The sequence below is a fragment of the Macrobrachium nipponense genome, chromosome 28 (genome assembly GCF_015104395.2).
Source record: "Macrobrachium nipponense isolate FS-2020 chromosome 28, ASM1510439v2, whole genome shotgun sequence".
NCBI lineage: Eukaryota > Metazoa > Arthropoda > Malacostraca > Decapoda > Palaemonidae > Macrobrachium > Macrobrachium nipponense.
This window is the reverse complement of record NC_087217.1, coordinates 11,843,007-11,856,415: the sequence shown is the minus strand read 5'-3', so window position 1 is coordinate 11,856,415 and position 13,409 is coordinate 11,843,007. Positions and strand designations below refer to the sequence as shown.

Here is a 13,409-nt window from a genome sequence, read left to right as displayed (position 1 = left end):
CCATATGGGGGGCTCCCCAGCCTTCTAGTGACGCATCCGAGAGCAGCAAGAGGTCTGGGGAGGATTGTTGAAGGGGGACACCCACTGTCAGATTGTCGTCGTTCACCACCACAGCAAGTCTTTCCTCACTTCTGCCGACAAGGGAATTTGCTCGTACGGGTGATCTACTGTTGGTGACCAAAACTCCTTCATCCTCCATTGTAGGGACCGAAGGTGTAGCCTTCCTTGTGGTACTAGCTTCTCCAGGGACGTTAGGATTCCCAGCACCACCTGCCACTGTCTTGCTGGCTGTGTCTGCTTTCCCAGAAAGGCATTCACCACTTGTTTGCATTTTTCTACTCTTTGGTCTGTCGGGAATACTTTGGCTTGTGTTGTGTCTATCACCATTCCCAGATATTCCAAACGTTGACTTGGATCCAACTGCGACTTCTGCTGATTCACCACAATACCTAGGCTGTGACAAAGGTGCAGGAGGGCCGCCTGTCCCTGAGTAATTTCTCCCTGGACTTTGCTATCACCAGCCAATCGTCCAGATATCTCATTAGCCTGATCCCCTGAGCATGCGCACACGCCGACACGAGGGTGAACACTCTTGTAAAAACTTGAGGAGACGTTGTCAATCCGAAGCACAGGACCTTGAATTCGAAAGCTTTCCCTGCAAGACTGAAGCGGAGAAATTTCCTTGAAGACTGATGGACTGGTATCTGAAAGTATGCGTCCTTTAAATCGACTGTCAACATAAAGTCTCCGATTCTGACTGCTTGTAGAACCGTTTTCGGAGTTTCCATCTTGAAACTGGTTTTCCTTATAAACAGATTCAGCGTTGACAGGTCTATTACTGTCCTCCACTCCCCGTTGGCTTTGGGTACCAGGAAAATTCTGCTGTAGAAGCCTTTTGTCGGACTGCATACTTGTTGCACAGCTCCTTTTTCCATCATCTTCTTCACTTCGTCCTGCAGAATAGTGGCCTTCTGAGATTTGTGGGCATAAGTGACGTGGGATAATGGTTGATCTGTCAGGGGCGGGGTTACCTCGAACGGAATCAAATACCCGATCCTGAGAACATCCACCACCCACTGCTCTGCCCCTAGTTCCTGCCACACCTTCCAGTGATTTGCCAGGCAACCCCCCACTGGTGTGGCCGAGTGATGGGAGGCGCCCATCCTATCTTCTTGAGCCTCTCCCTCTTCCCCTATTGCCCCTTCCTCTGTTGTTTCTATTGTGAAAGGGCCGATGAGTTATCCTCTTTGGGGAAGAGGGTCTTGTGACTCTATTAGGGATGCTATGTCTCACTGGTTTCTTTCGAGACATCTGCTGTTGTCTTCCCTCCAAAGGAGTAGTTTGACTGTTAGACGTTTTCCTAACTGCCTGTTGCACCAACCTATCGTTAAGTGTCCATCCTTCTTCTATCTATCGCCTCTTCCAGTATGACCTCTGGCAACAGCAGTTGCGATTCCAAGATATCCCCATTCCTCATTGCTAACAGGGAATCCAAATCCACATTGCGGCTTAGTCTAGCCAATGCTGCATCTCTACTCATTAGCAGGATATTTGCCCAAACATTGGCACTTACGTTTGTCAGGTACGCAATCGCTTTGGAACCTGACTGTAGTAATCTAATGAACAATGGTTCATCCACTACTTTCCTTGTTGCTTCCGAGGATGCAATTTTCGCCACTGCTGTTGACCAAAGGTCTAACCAGGAAGCAGCCTGAAAGACAGAAGAAGCTGTTGCTTCTAACGTAGCAGCCTCTTGGTACGTCATCGAAGGGCACTCCATTTTAACCTGATCCAAGGTTAATCCAGGCCTTAACCTTACAACATTAGGGTTCATTTGTCTAGACAGCAAAGGGACCTTCGGTGTCGTATAATATTTCCTTTGCTTTATCATTGGAGGGGGAATAAATTTAAATGATCTATTAGATCTTAAGGAGTTATCCCTCCCTGCAATCTTTGCGTTTACGTGTTGCAAGACCGATTCCGCATGACTCGAACAAGGTAATTCATACGACACCTTGGTATCCCTCTTTAGTCCAAAAGCCATGTCAATTCCAGGAGGAAGCATACTGGCCGGTGTTTCTGTCTTCTCCGAAAGGCTATTGAATTGACGAATCAAATCAATAACCTCTGCATACGAGGCCAGAAACTCTTGGTTTTCTCCTTCCTCCGGCTCTAGTGTACCACTCTCCGTCACAAGGGATGTTGTCTCGCCTCTATCTTCTGACAGACGGCCCGGAATTCCACGGCCGCGGTCTCTTTGATCTTTGTTGGCCGCTGTTGGCTCGATCCCAGATAGTCAGCAGGGGAACGAGAAAGTCTCACTCTTTCTCTGCTCACGGATCTAGAGCGAGAATCTCGTCTAGATCTCCAAGATGAAGGCTCCCTTAAGACAGAGATAAGTTCGTCTCTATTAGCATTGGCATCGTTTTCGAGCGTCGGCGAGCCCGGCCTCGACCTTCTATCCAGACGGACACTGCCTTCCACGAACGTATCCGCCGAGGTTGCCAACTCTCTATTTTTCGTACTTTTAATAGGAGCCTTATCGTCCTTCATACGTATTTTGAACGGCCTTACGGGCGAAACTGGGACCTGCATTCCATCCTCTGCTGCACCTTTCGCCGCCAACGTCGATTTTACCAGAGGTATCGCAGTTTTTGCGATCCGAACTGGCAACTCCGCCTCGGACGCTAGCTCGCCGGCCGTCACCTCTCTCGCTTGTTCGGATTCTTGCGAACGGCTTCGTCTGCCAACCTTGTGCTTAATAGCCACTGATTTTCCGACCTTCTTGCTGACTTGGAAATGACAGTCTTGGTCCGAAGAAGAGGAAGAATTGATTCTTCTCCTCTTAGCCCGAGGATCCGCCAGGAACTCCCGAATCCTCCTCCAACGCTTGACTGGCGCTCGCCGTGACGTTATCGGACTTAGCGATGACGCCAAACTAGAGGAAGAAGACGAAGAAGGCGAATCACACTTTTTCTTTTTGTCTCTCTTATTCATTCTCTCCTCTATATCCTGTAATTTCTGCATTACAGTTTACATTGACGGGTCAGAAGGCGTATTAGCGTCTGGGTGCAGCGAAAAAGGCCGAGAATCGGTCTGTGACGTCATCACGCCTGCCATATCAGAGTGTGACGTATGTTGTGACGTCATCCCTCTCGTAGGGAGAGACAGAGGTTTCTGCTGGCAACCGCACGTTTGCTGCCTAACTACCTCCCACGTTCTGCATCGCTGTAAATACTGAGTGGGATGGTGAAGCCGCGGCATTAATTCCCATAAATTGCAAGCCCGGGGGATGAGGAACATTCAGCGCTGCCGGACCCTGCTGGAACCGTGACGTCATATAATGCGCAAGCAGACCATCCAAGGTTGGTACGCCTGGTAGGCCTAGCGCTGACCACGTACCATCTAACCTATGCGCTTGAGTAGCAGGAGCCTGGAACAAAGATGGCGGATCTCCCCCTCTACTTGCTGGGAACAAAGGAGAGTGCAAATTATTCATAAAATTACCCAAGGCCCCCCCTGACGTTTCCGATACAGAACCACTAGGAGAAACCGAAGGGGTATGAGACAATTCAAAAGCAGGTGGAGAAACATATGGAGCAGCCTGGTTTATTACCTATACAAAAGAAGCCGGTAAGGTTTGGTCATCCAAAGATGGCGTCACCCCCTTCCTTTTGTATTGGCTTTTCCCATAGAACTTCTTCCACTGTTCCACCGACCAACCGCGACAAACAGAACACGGATTAGTAACCGTACATACGTTTTCCCTGCACCTACTACACGTTGGATGAGGATCCGTCGACACCGAAGTTAGGAACCTAGAACATGGAAAGCCACTGACTCCTGGGCATTTCCTTTGTCTCCTCTTCGAAACGGTAGACGATCCCGATGTTGAGGCAAAATTCTCCATCATACCACGTATACCCTCTTACCACACACTGATCACACTTGGAGAAAGAAAAGGAATGAAAAATAAAAAATGAAATGGATAAAGAACGGGAATACTGAAAAACCGGCTTTAAATGAGATAGACAGTAACACGTCTTATCTTAAAGGCGGTAGGAAAATAACTGATGGGTCACAGGTAGCCGTGGGCATTCTGGGTATACATGCCCCATGACCTGGTATAGATGCCATTAGTCCCTGGATCTCACAAGTGTAATTTTAATTCTACCGGTTTCCAGCTTGGCGCTAGTAAATCCTAATGTTAAGACCGAAGGTTTGTTTCGTGTATGAACAAATGGAATTTTTATTATAAAATTAATATTAATAATATTCAACTGTATAATTTATCTAGCCCTAAATCCCCAAAAACTACACCAAAATTTACCTAAATGGCAACCTGTTACCTCCTATTCTGTCTGCCAGTTAACAGTTACAAAAGCTTCCCTTGAAAATCAGTTATGATGGACAGCTCGGTAGAATGGGTGGGACTAGAAAAATTATACAGGTTAGTATTTTTAATATTAATTTTGTAATAAAAATACCAAATTTGTAACTAATTTGTATATTTCATAACTAACAAACCAGAGGTCTTAACATTAGGATTTACTAGCGCCAAGCTGGAAACCGGTAGAATTAAAATTACACTTGTGAGATCCAGGGACTATTGGCATCTATACCAGGTCACAGGGCATACATACCCAGAATGCCCTCGGCGTCCTGTGACCCACCAGTTATATTTCTAACCCAGTTTAGACTGCTAGAGGGGTGATTCGAGGTGGGCCTTTACCTGTTAAGACCTCAGGTTTGTTAGTTATGAAAAATAATTATTACAAATTTGGGTATGTTTGTTCATATACGGAACAAACCTTCGGTCTTAACATTAGGATAGACTTACTTATTGGAGGGAGGTAAGTCTCTATAACTGACTAGGAGTTTGCCACCTTATCCATTTCCGAATACATTAGGGGAATTCCAAGAGAATGGACAATGAACCTAGAATCAAAGATATAAGCGAATCTATTGGTTTCCCTCACTGGGTGCTGATACCACTCTATGGTTTACACATTATGGGAGACCCTCACCCACCTCTTCCATATTATCTAGAGGGATGTGTTGCTACTGAAAAGTATACCATAACCTAAGATAACTTCACAGTATGGCTGGCCACCTCACCTGCATCTAGTCCATTCCAGCATATGATGGTACTCTCCTTCATACTGCCCGTAGTTAAAGGAGTAGAAAGAAAGTAGTAAAGAAAAAGTACCAGTCATCCCATTCATTCTACTTTCATACCTTCATCTTAGACTAGACACAAACTGACCCGCCAGGGGCACTGGATGAGCTATATCAATTGTTGGGCCGCCACCACTGGACCCAAGGAAAAGGTGTCCAAGGATCTATGGGCAACATCTTTCAAATAAAATGAGGTGAAAGTTGTTTGGCGTTTCCAAACACCAGCTTTCAGAATTCTCTCCACAGACATGTTCTTCTTAAATGCCAAAGAAGCACTCAAGCCCCTGATGTCATGAGCTCTAGCTCTCCCCTGGCTATTTGACCCCTTGTCTTCTGTCATGTAGGCATTCCTGATCATCTCCCTTAGCCAAAACGATATTGTATTCCTGGACACTTCCTTCTTGTTCCGTCCTGTACTTACGAACAACCTCCAGCACCCCGGCCTGAGGTGCCTTGTCCTTCGTAAGTACTCTCTTAGTACCCTGATGGGGCACAGAAGCATCTCATCTTTGTCATTGTCTACAAAGTCTACCAAGGAAGGTATGGAAAAGGAATCGAATCTGCCGTCCATTATTGCTGGGTTTTGAGTCTTGGCCACGAATTCTGGCACAAATTTGAATGCCATTGACTTCCAACCTCTCAAGTGCTTTTTGAGATATGACAGGCCATGCAGCTCCCCCACCCTTTTGGTTGAAGCTAGGGCCAATAAGAAGACTGTCTTCAGGGTCAGGCTCCTATCTGTGGACTACCTTAGTGGTTCGTAGGGGGGTTTTGTCAGACTACTCAGTACCATAGTCAGATCCCAATCCGGGGCTTTTAGTTCCTTTGGTGGACATGACTGTTCAAAGCTCCGATAACGAATCGCTAGGAGAAACCGAAGGGGTATGGGACAAATCAAAAGCAGGTGGCAAAACATATGGAGCAGTCTGGTTTATTGCCGATACAAAAGAAGCCGGTAAGGTTTGGTCATCCAAAGATGGCGTCACCTCCTTCCTTTTGTACTGGCCTTTCTCATAAAACTTTTTCCACTGTTCCACCAACCAACCGCGACAAACAGAACATGGATTAGTAATCATACATACGTTTTCCCTGCACCTACTACAGGTTGGATGAGGATCCGTCGACACCGAAGTTAGGAATCTAGAACATGGAAAGCCACTGACTCCGGGCATTTCCTTTGTCTCCTCTTCGAAACGGCAGAAGATCCCGATGGTGAAGCGAAAATTTCCATCATACCACTTATACGCTCTTACCGATCACACTCAGAGAAAGAAAAAGTAATAAGAAAAATGAAATGGATAAAAAACAGGCAAACTGAAAACCGGCTTTAAATGAGATAGACAGTAAACACATCTTATCTTAAAGGCAGTAGGAATATAACAGGTGGGTCACAGGGCATTCTGGGTATACATGCCCCGTGACCTGGTATAAATCCCAGTAGTCCCTGGATCTCACAAGTGTAATTTTAATTCTATCGGTTTCCAGCTTGGCGCTAGTAAATCCTAATGTTAAGACCGAAGGTTTGTTCCGTACATGAACAAATTCCATATTAATAAACATTACCTTAATATAATTTATCTAGCCTGATTAACCACATTTAACCAGCCCGAGAAGAGTCTACTTGAGACTCAGAGGTCTGGAAAAACTAACCCCTATTAATAATAATAATTAACCACATTGAAAAGGAGGAGGGAATCGGAGTACAATTTCCCTTTTGGGCAGAACTCCCTTTTGGGCAGAATAGGACATAAAACAATCAAAGAAATATATATCATAGGCAGTTAAAAACTCAACCCAAAGTCTAAGACACTAAGAACTCAAAGTCTCCTACCATAATGCCGCCGAACTGCGGTAGTAAAGGACTAAAAGTAAGTGCATAGTCAGTCCGTCTGTACTACAGTAAGGTGACCGACCAGGTGACCAGTCAGACGAATCGAGGACAGCAAGGCTGCACCCTGATGACTTTATCAAGCACTACGACACCTGCTCTCTCATGAATGTCTGGCGCCAAGAGAGAGGAGCAGGTATTAACAACTCTTTCCCTGAAGGATGAGTGCCTGGACATCCTGGGCGATTCAAAGCTAAGCAAACATTGGGGGTGTATCAACGCAACCCAACGTCGCCAGTAGCGACATCAGCTCATGAGTAACTCCTGACTCGAGCTTTCTGGTGCCAAGAGAAAGGAAAGCGGAGCATAAAGGCGACTCAGTCCCAAAGGACGAACGCCTGACAGTCCAACCTGGTCTTATGTTAAACGATCATTAGAGGGTGTATCAACCCAACCGACTTCGTCAACCAGAAACTTAGGGCTACTAAATGTCGCCTGATCTTGCACGAGTGTCTGACTCCAAGAAAACAGGCGAGACAAAAAATAGATTGTGACAGAGTCACAGGATGCCAAGCACTTGGCCAACTAAGGCCATTTAGCGCCGATACGGAAATTGACAATAAAAGGTGTGAGATGTGTAACAGGAGGAAAACCTCGCAGCTACACTATGAATCAATTGTTAGGAGAGGGTGAACAGTAAGATGGAAGAAAGAGAATATGAACAGAGGTACAGTAACAGGAATGAAAGTTGTTGCAGCTAGGGCTGAAGGGACGCTGCAAAGAATCTTAATTAATGCCTACATTGCACAGCATGAGGTGCACTGTCCAGCACAATGCCCCTACGGGGAAAAGACAAGCCATGGAAAGATTTGAGGTTTTCCCTGCCACGTGGTAGAAGTTTTCAGGAAGAAAGTGGCTGTGTCAGTGCTACGAAGGCTTGAAATCAAATACTCCAACCTCTTTCAAAGTATGAAGCTAGATCTTGCATGGGGACCCACAAGGGAGTATGATTGCGACAACGGGAGAGCCGGCTCAGTACATACCGACACAGCAGCCAATCCGTGCATATTTACTCAAAACTCTTATTTCTGGGTTATGCCTTTCTGGCAGGGGATGCATTTTTGTACAATTACATCCAAATTATCATTACATAACTTTAAACCACAATTATTCATAACTCATATTTCTGGGTTATGCCCTTCTGGCAGGGCATGCCTCATTTCAACTGCACTTTTTTTAATAAAAGATAAGCAAAATGGAATACCTTCCCAGAGGTGTTATTCTTCAAAATCTTCAATGACCCAACACCACGTTCCTTCCATTCTTTGTTTGAAGTATCATATCGGAACAATTTACACCGTTCACAGAAGAGAGCTACTTCCTCCTCTTCACCTGTGAATTAAAAATATAAAAAATCTCAACATCATAATGATTCACGACAGTTTCATATAGCAAACCTGCTTAACATAACTTATTTAACTTCTTTGTAACTTTTGTAATTATGGTTTAAGTTAAACTCCCTTCTAGAAAATGCACTTTCACAATCTCTTGTACTGAATAAATTCAAAATGCAGTTTAGTTAAAGCTAAAAATGATACAGAATTACTACTGTTACCTGTAGGACATCTTGAATGTTAAGATGGAAGCAATACTATTGGGTATTTGTTATGTGAGGGCTAAACAACAAACAACATCCCAACTGAGAGATTACAGTTATTATATCTTAAAAGCCAAAAGACCTAATACAGATAGACATCACTAATCTAGCAATCATTAACCTGGATCCATTACTTTTAAGTTTGGTATCTGAGGCTTACCATTCTGGTCTGAGGTCTTACAGCTACAAACCTCAAAAACCCAATTAGGCAGCACATCATCTGCCTGTTCCACAAAAATTATCCAATTCTTCTTCGAGTTGAAATTCTTAACTATCAATGCATGGACCCAAAGGGTTTAAGCAAAGGTTTCTAAACCTTCATTAAGTTGACAATAATGATTAACAACATTGTAACAAGGAGACAGGATAAGGAATGACTTCTTAAGAGGGACGATGAAAGTTACAGAAGTATCAAAGAAGCTGCAACAGAGATGATTGCAATGGTTTGGGCATGTTATGAGAGAAGAGGAAGGTTCAGTGTGTAAAAGTAGTCCCATGAACATGGTACTACCCAGAACAAGGAGAGGTAGACCAAAAGTGAGATTGAGAGACAGCTAACAGGGACATGCGAGAGAGTAACACGAGTGAGGTAATGGTGCATGATCACAGAAGATGGAGAAGACTAATAACAAACAGTGACCCCTTATAAAGACAGGAAAAGCTGAAGATAAAGACGAATGATTAACAACATTGAGTTATCTAAATCATTTACCTGTCTTGACCTCTACTAAATCAGGCAATGGTACCACAGGAGCAAAGTCAGCTTGAGGTTCATATTCATCATCTTTGTCATCACCATCATCCTTACTTGGAGATTTTGCTGATGAATCTCCAAACAGCGGTTTCTGTTCAAACTGCAAGAGTGGAAAATCAATAAAATTAGAAATAACACAGATAGTGTATGTAGTTATCAAAACCAGGCAATGTGCGCATAGACTAAAATCAAAAGTATCTTGCAATATAAATTAAGCGAAACACTAGTTGCGGGTCAACACTGATGGCCTGTTCAACGTCTAATAATACAAGACTTCCATTATGATTCCCAATACTATTGAACCACAACCTTTGCACTTACAGCTTTAGAATCTGATATTTTAAAAACATTAGCTCCTTGTTCCGGGGTGTTTGATGCCAAACTAGCAAAGGATGCCATATTTCCTGCACTGTTGGCCCCAGAAAACAATCCTGGACTTGCTGCAAGAGAATAAAAGTTCTTGTTACCTTTCATATAGTACAGCATTTAAAAGATGACTATAATCTATAAGAAACTTAAAAAATGAATCATTACCATCTAATCTACATGAACAAGTTACAACAATTTCCAACTAGGTAAAATCAAAGCAATCTGGTGTACCCTTCTTACCTTCATATGAGAAACCTGCAAAACTATCAACTATTCCCCTTAACCTTTGTCCTTTGCCTTTGAATGAAATGCAGCAGCTAAGCCTCTTGAATAAAAAATAAACATTTAAAAAAATAACACTCAACATTTCTTGCAATTTGACTCAGCACTACGGATGCAACTGTGAGCCCAAAACAAAACTCTGAAGGGGAAAAAGTACTATGGAACTCGCCAATTAATGCAGATCATACTTGGTATGCCCTCCATGGCCCTTCTTGCCCAATAGCACATGCTTTGGGACCAAATCTGTCAATTTCCACCAGAATCCTGGGGATCAATATGGGCTATATCACATCTATATTCATTCACTGGAACACTTTGAAAACCCATTGGAAAAAAATTTGCTATGAATAAATTGCCTAAATAACAACTGGACCTTATCCTCCCACACAAAATGGTAGATGTAAGGACAAAGGGGGAATCAAGTGAGGATAATTATCACTACCCTAGCAGGTTTTGCCTATTTGAACCTACAACTATATTCATGTACTGGAATACTTATAAAAAATCCATTGGGAGAAAAAACTGACAAACTGATTAATTGGTAGCTAAGCCACTATCCACCCATGCAATAGAAGAAATGTAAGGATGGGGTGGGGTGGAGTGACAAGATGGGGTAACCTTGATTCTTAAATTTCGCCTTTATCTACCTGAAAGCCATCATTGTATATATTTCCTATAAATCGATGATACACTTTATAGCCTTATATATCACAAGATGCGTGTGTGTTACCGAGAGCAACAAATTACATTTAAAACCAGTGGGATTAGACAACAAAAGGGTGTGAGGCCTCAGACAATAGTCTCCTTAGGAAATATTGGGAGGGTGGAGACAGGTACTGATGCGCACAGTGGAGGTTATCATGACTGCCAAGCAGTTTAAGGAGGCAATTCCTCATCTACTTTTCAAGACCATTATTTTGTACCATTCAGTTTTTTTTTTTACAAAACAGCCTGGATTTAAGAGTGGCTGCAAAAAAGAAGCTTGGTATAATTGAAAGCCAGAAAAAGAAAAAGCTTTCTTACATTGATCATAAAGTACAGAGTTTCAAGTGGAAAACATGCGTTGTTCGCTAGCAACCTTTCTAAAGTGTGATGAAGGAAAAATTCCAATCCCTTTGATGTAATGTTGATTTGTAAAACTGACAGAATCGGCAACAAAACATGCTATGGTGGGCACACCAATATTAGTGCATTCGTAAAATTTCATTTTCTGGTACTAACAGTTTTTATTTTACAAATTTTTTTTTCATGGTTTGGTGTTGGGCTTACAATTATACCCTTGGCACAAAGTCAAACTGCAGGAAGTCCATCTTGAAAAAGAAAATAGTTTGGTTGCATTTAAAAACATATACTACAAAATAATGACTTACATGTAACAGAACCAGCCTTTTCATCAGATACAGCTGTGAAACTGAAGGAAGCACTAGTTGTCTTATTCTCCATACTCCCAAAGGTGAAATTGGCAAACACAGATTCCCTCTTCTTTTCATCACCTTGTGATTTTTGTTGTGTTTCATCAGCCTTCTCCTGTATGACTGTTGGTGGTGTGAAGAAAGAAAATCCACTTAACGTAAACTTATCTTTGCTTGGCTCAGTGAAAGACGTTGTGGTGGATGACGCCAAACCTGATGTTGCTGCTGATGAAGTGGTAGGGGTTGATGTAGTGCTTGAACCAAAGGCATTCAGACTGAAGCCAGACGTGCCTGTTAAATCAACATTTTCACAGTAAAATGCATGACTTTTCATATGCCAAATACCATCAATAATCAGTAGATATTAGCTATATAACTGAATACATGGGTACATATATACAGGTCTCTTGAAAATCACAGGTTTAAAATTTGCATATTTGGTGACAATATTAATTAATAGAACTTTTTTTTTTTTTTTTTTTTTTTTTTTTTTTTTTTTTTTTTTTTAGGATACACATGTGAAGTTGTAGGGAGACTCATCGGATGGAAATATAAAAAAATTACAATTTTTAAAAGTAACATATTTCTCTCAAGATACAAACCTAGTACACTTTCATATATGGAGTTTCTCACACAAGGCATCCTTCAGCTGTCACCAACTCAAAATCGAGATCCTATCGCTTAGGATTGTGGCCTCTCACAACCTCAAGCAGCCTAGCTCATCCACTACATTCTCACAAGTTGTAGGATCTTGTTGTCTCTATCTGTCTCCCTTTTTCATAGTCGATTTCCTTTGTAGTGTACCTTACTTTCCCTGCTTCCTGTCTGCAATTCCTCCAAGTGGCCAAATATTGTTTGCTGTCCAGATATTTTTTTTTTTTTTTTTTTTTTTTTTTTTTTTTTTTTTTTTTTTTTTTGTGCAAGAGAAAGAGGTCTCCACCATTCTTCCCTTTGTATGAGGGGTGTGAGCCACTTAGCTGACCTGTCTTGTAGTGTTGTGCATACTGTGAGAGCTTTTGTGTGTGATATGGATAAGGGAGAGACAAACCATGCAATAAGATTATGCCCCCTTAGTGGTTAATCTGCATTGTGTGTGTGTGTGTGTATTTTGTTCAGGGAGAAGAATGTGCATGATATAAGTGAGTGTTGACTGGCAGAAGTTGCAGTGGGATATGATAAGTAAAGACAACCATGAGTTCTTTGATAGCTGCTGCTCCCATTCCAGTCTCTCCTAGACCCCCTCCTCCAGCTACGCTTCCTACAACTGCTTTTCTTCCTCCCTCATCAAGAAGCTAACCACCCCAGGTTCCATTATCAAAATCAACTGCTGATCTTCGTCTTGGCCCCCTGGAACTTGCCCCCCTCAACCCTTAATGGATGGGCATGCTCCTATGATGATCTATAACAGGTTTTGAGCAATGCATGAGTAATTATGTGCCATACTATCTGGATGAATTTAGCAGTCAAAATGTTCATTTCACTTCAATGGTCCATAAATGACTTATGGGATCTGTAGTAACTCAGCACAAGACAAGAGGGGGATAGTGCGCCTTGGGACTTGATGGGGGAATTACCCCTCTACATACCAAGGCATCTTTCTATTTATTTGCTGATAAACAAACCAAGGGATTGCTGTTGGTTTTAGTTCTTATCTTTTATGATAGTGTCAGCTATAATTGTAATTTTGCAAAGAAATATTAGAAAAATCATTTAAGCCTCACAAAAGTTCCTGAAACTCCTCATCTTGGTAAATGATTTACAATAAATAAATGTATAGGCAGTCCCCACCTTTCGGCAATCAGGTTTCATGGGGTTTGTCTGGCAACGACAAAAATTTTCAGTGGCAAACCCCGCTTATCGGCACCGATAACCAGGGATTGGCTCTATTATCGCCGAATTTCGGTTATTGTTACACTTTCGGGAATGGAA

At 42.6% G+C, this 13,409-nt stretch overlaps 1 protein-coding gene across 1 annotated transcript in view; it reads right to left on the bottom strand.

The window, feature by feature from the left end:
- The window catches only part of LOC135201419 (ranBP2-like and GRIP domain-containing protein 4), a 279,898-nt gene that overhangs the window by 80,336 nt on the left and 186,153 nt on the right, over positions 1–13,409 (bottom strand). Inside the window, 4 exon segments of the mRNA XM_064230328.1 lie at positions 8,271–8,398; positions 9,376–9,517; positions 9,739–9,857; positions 11,439–11,771. Coding sequence (XP_064086398.1) covers positions 8,271–8,398; positions 9,376–9,517; positions 9,739–9,857; positions 11,439–11,771 — 722 coding nt within the window.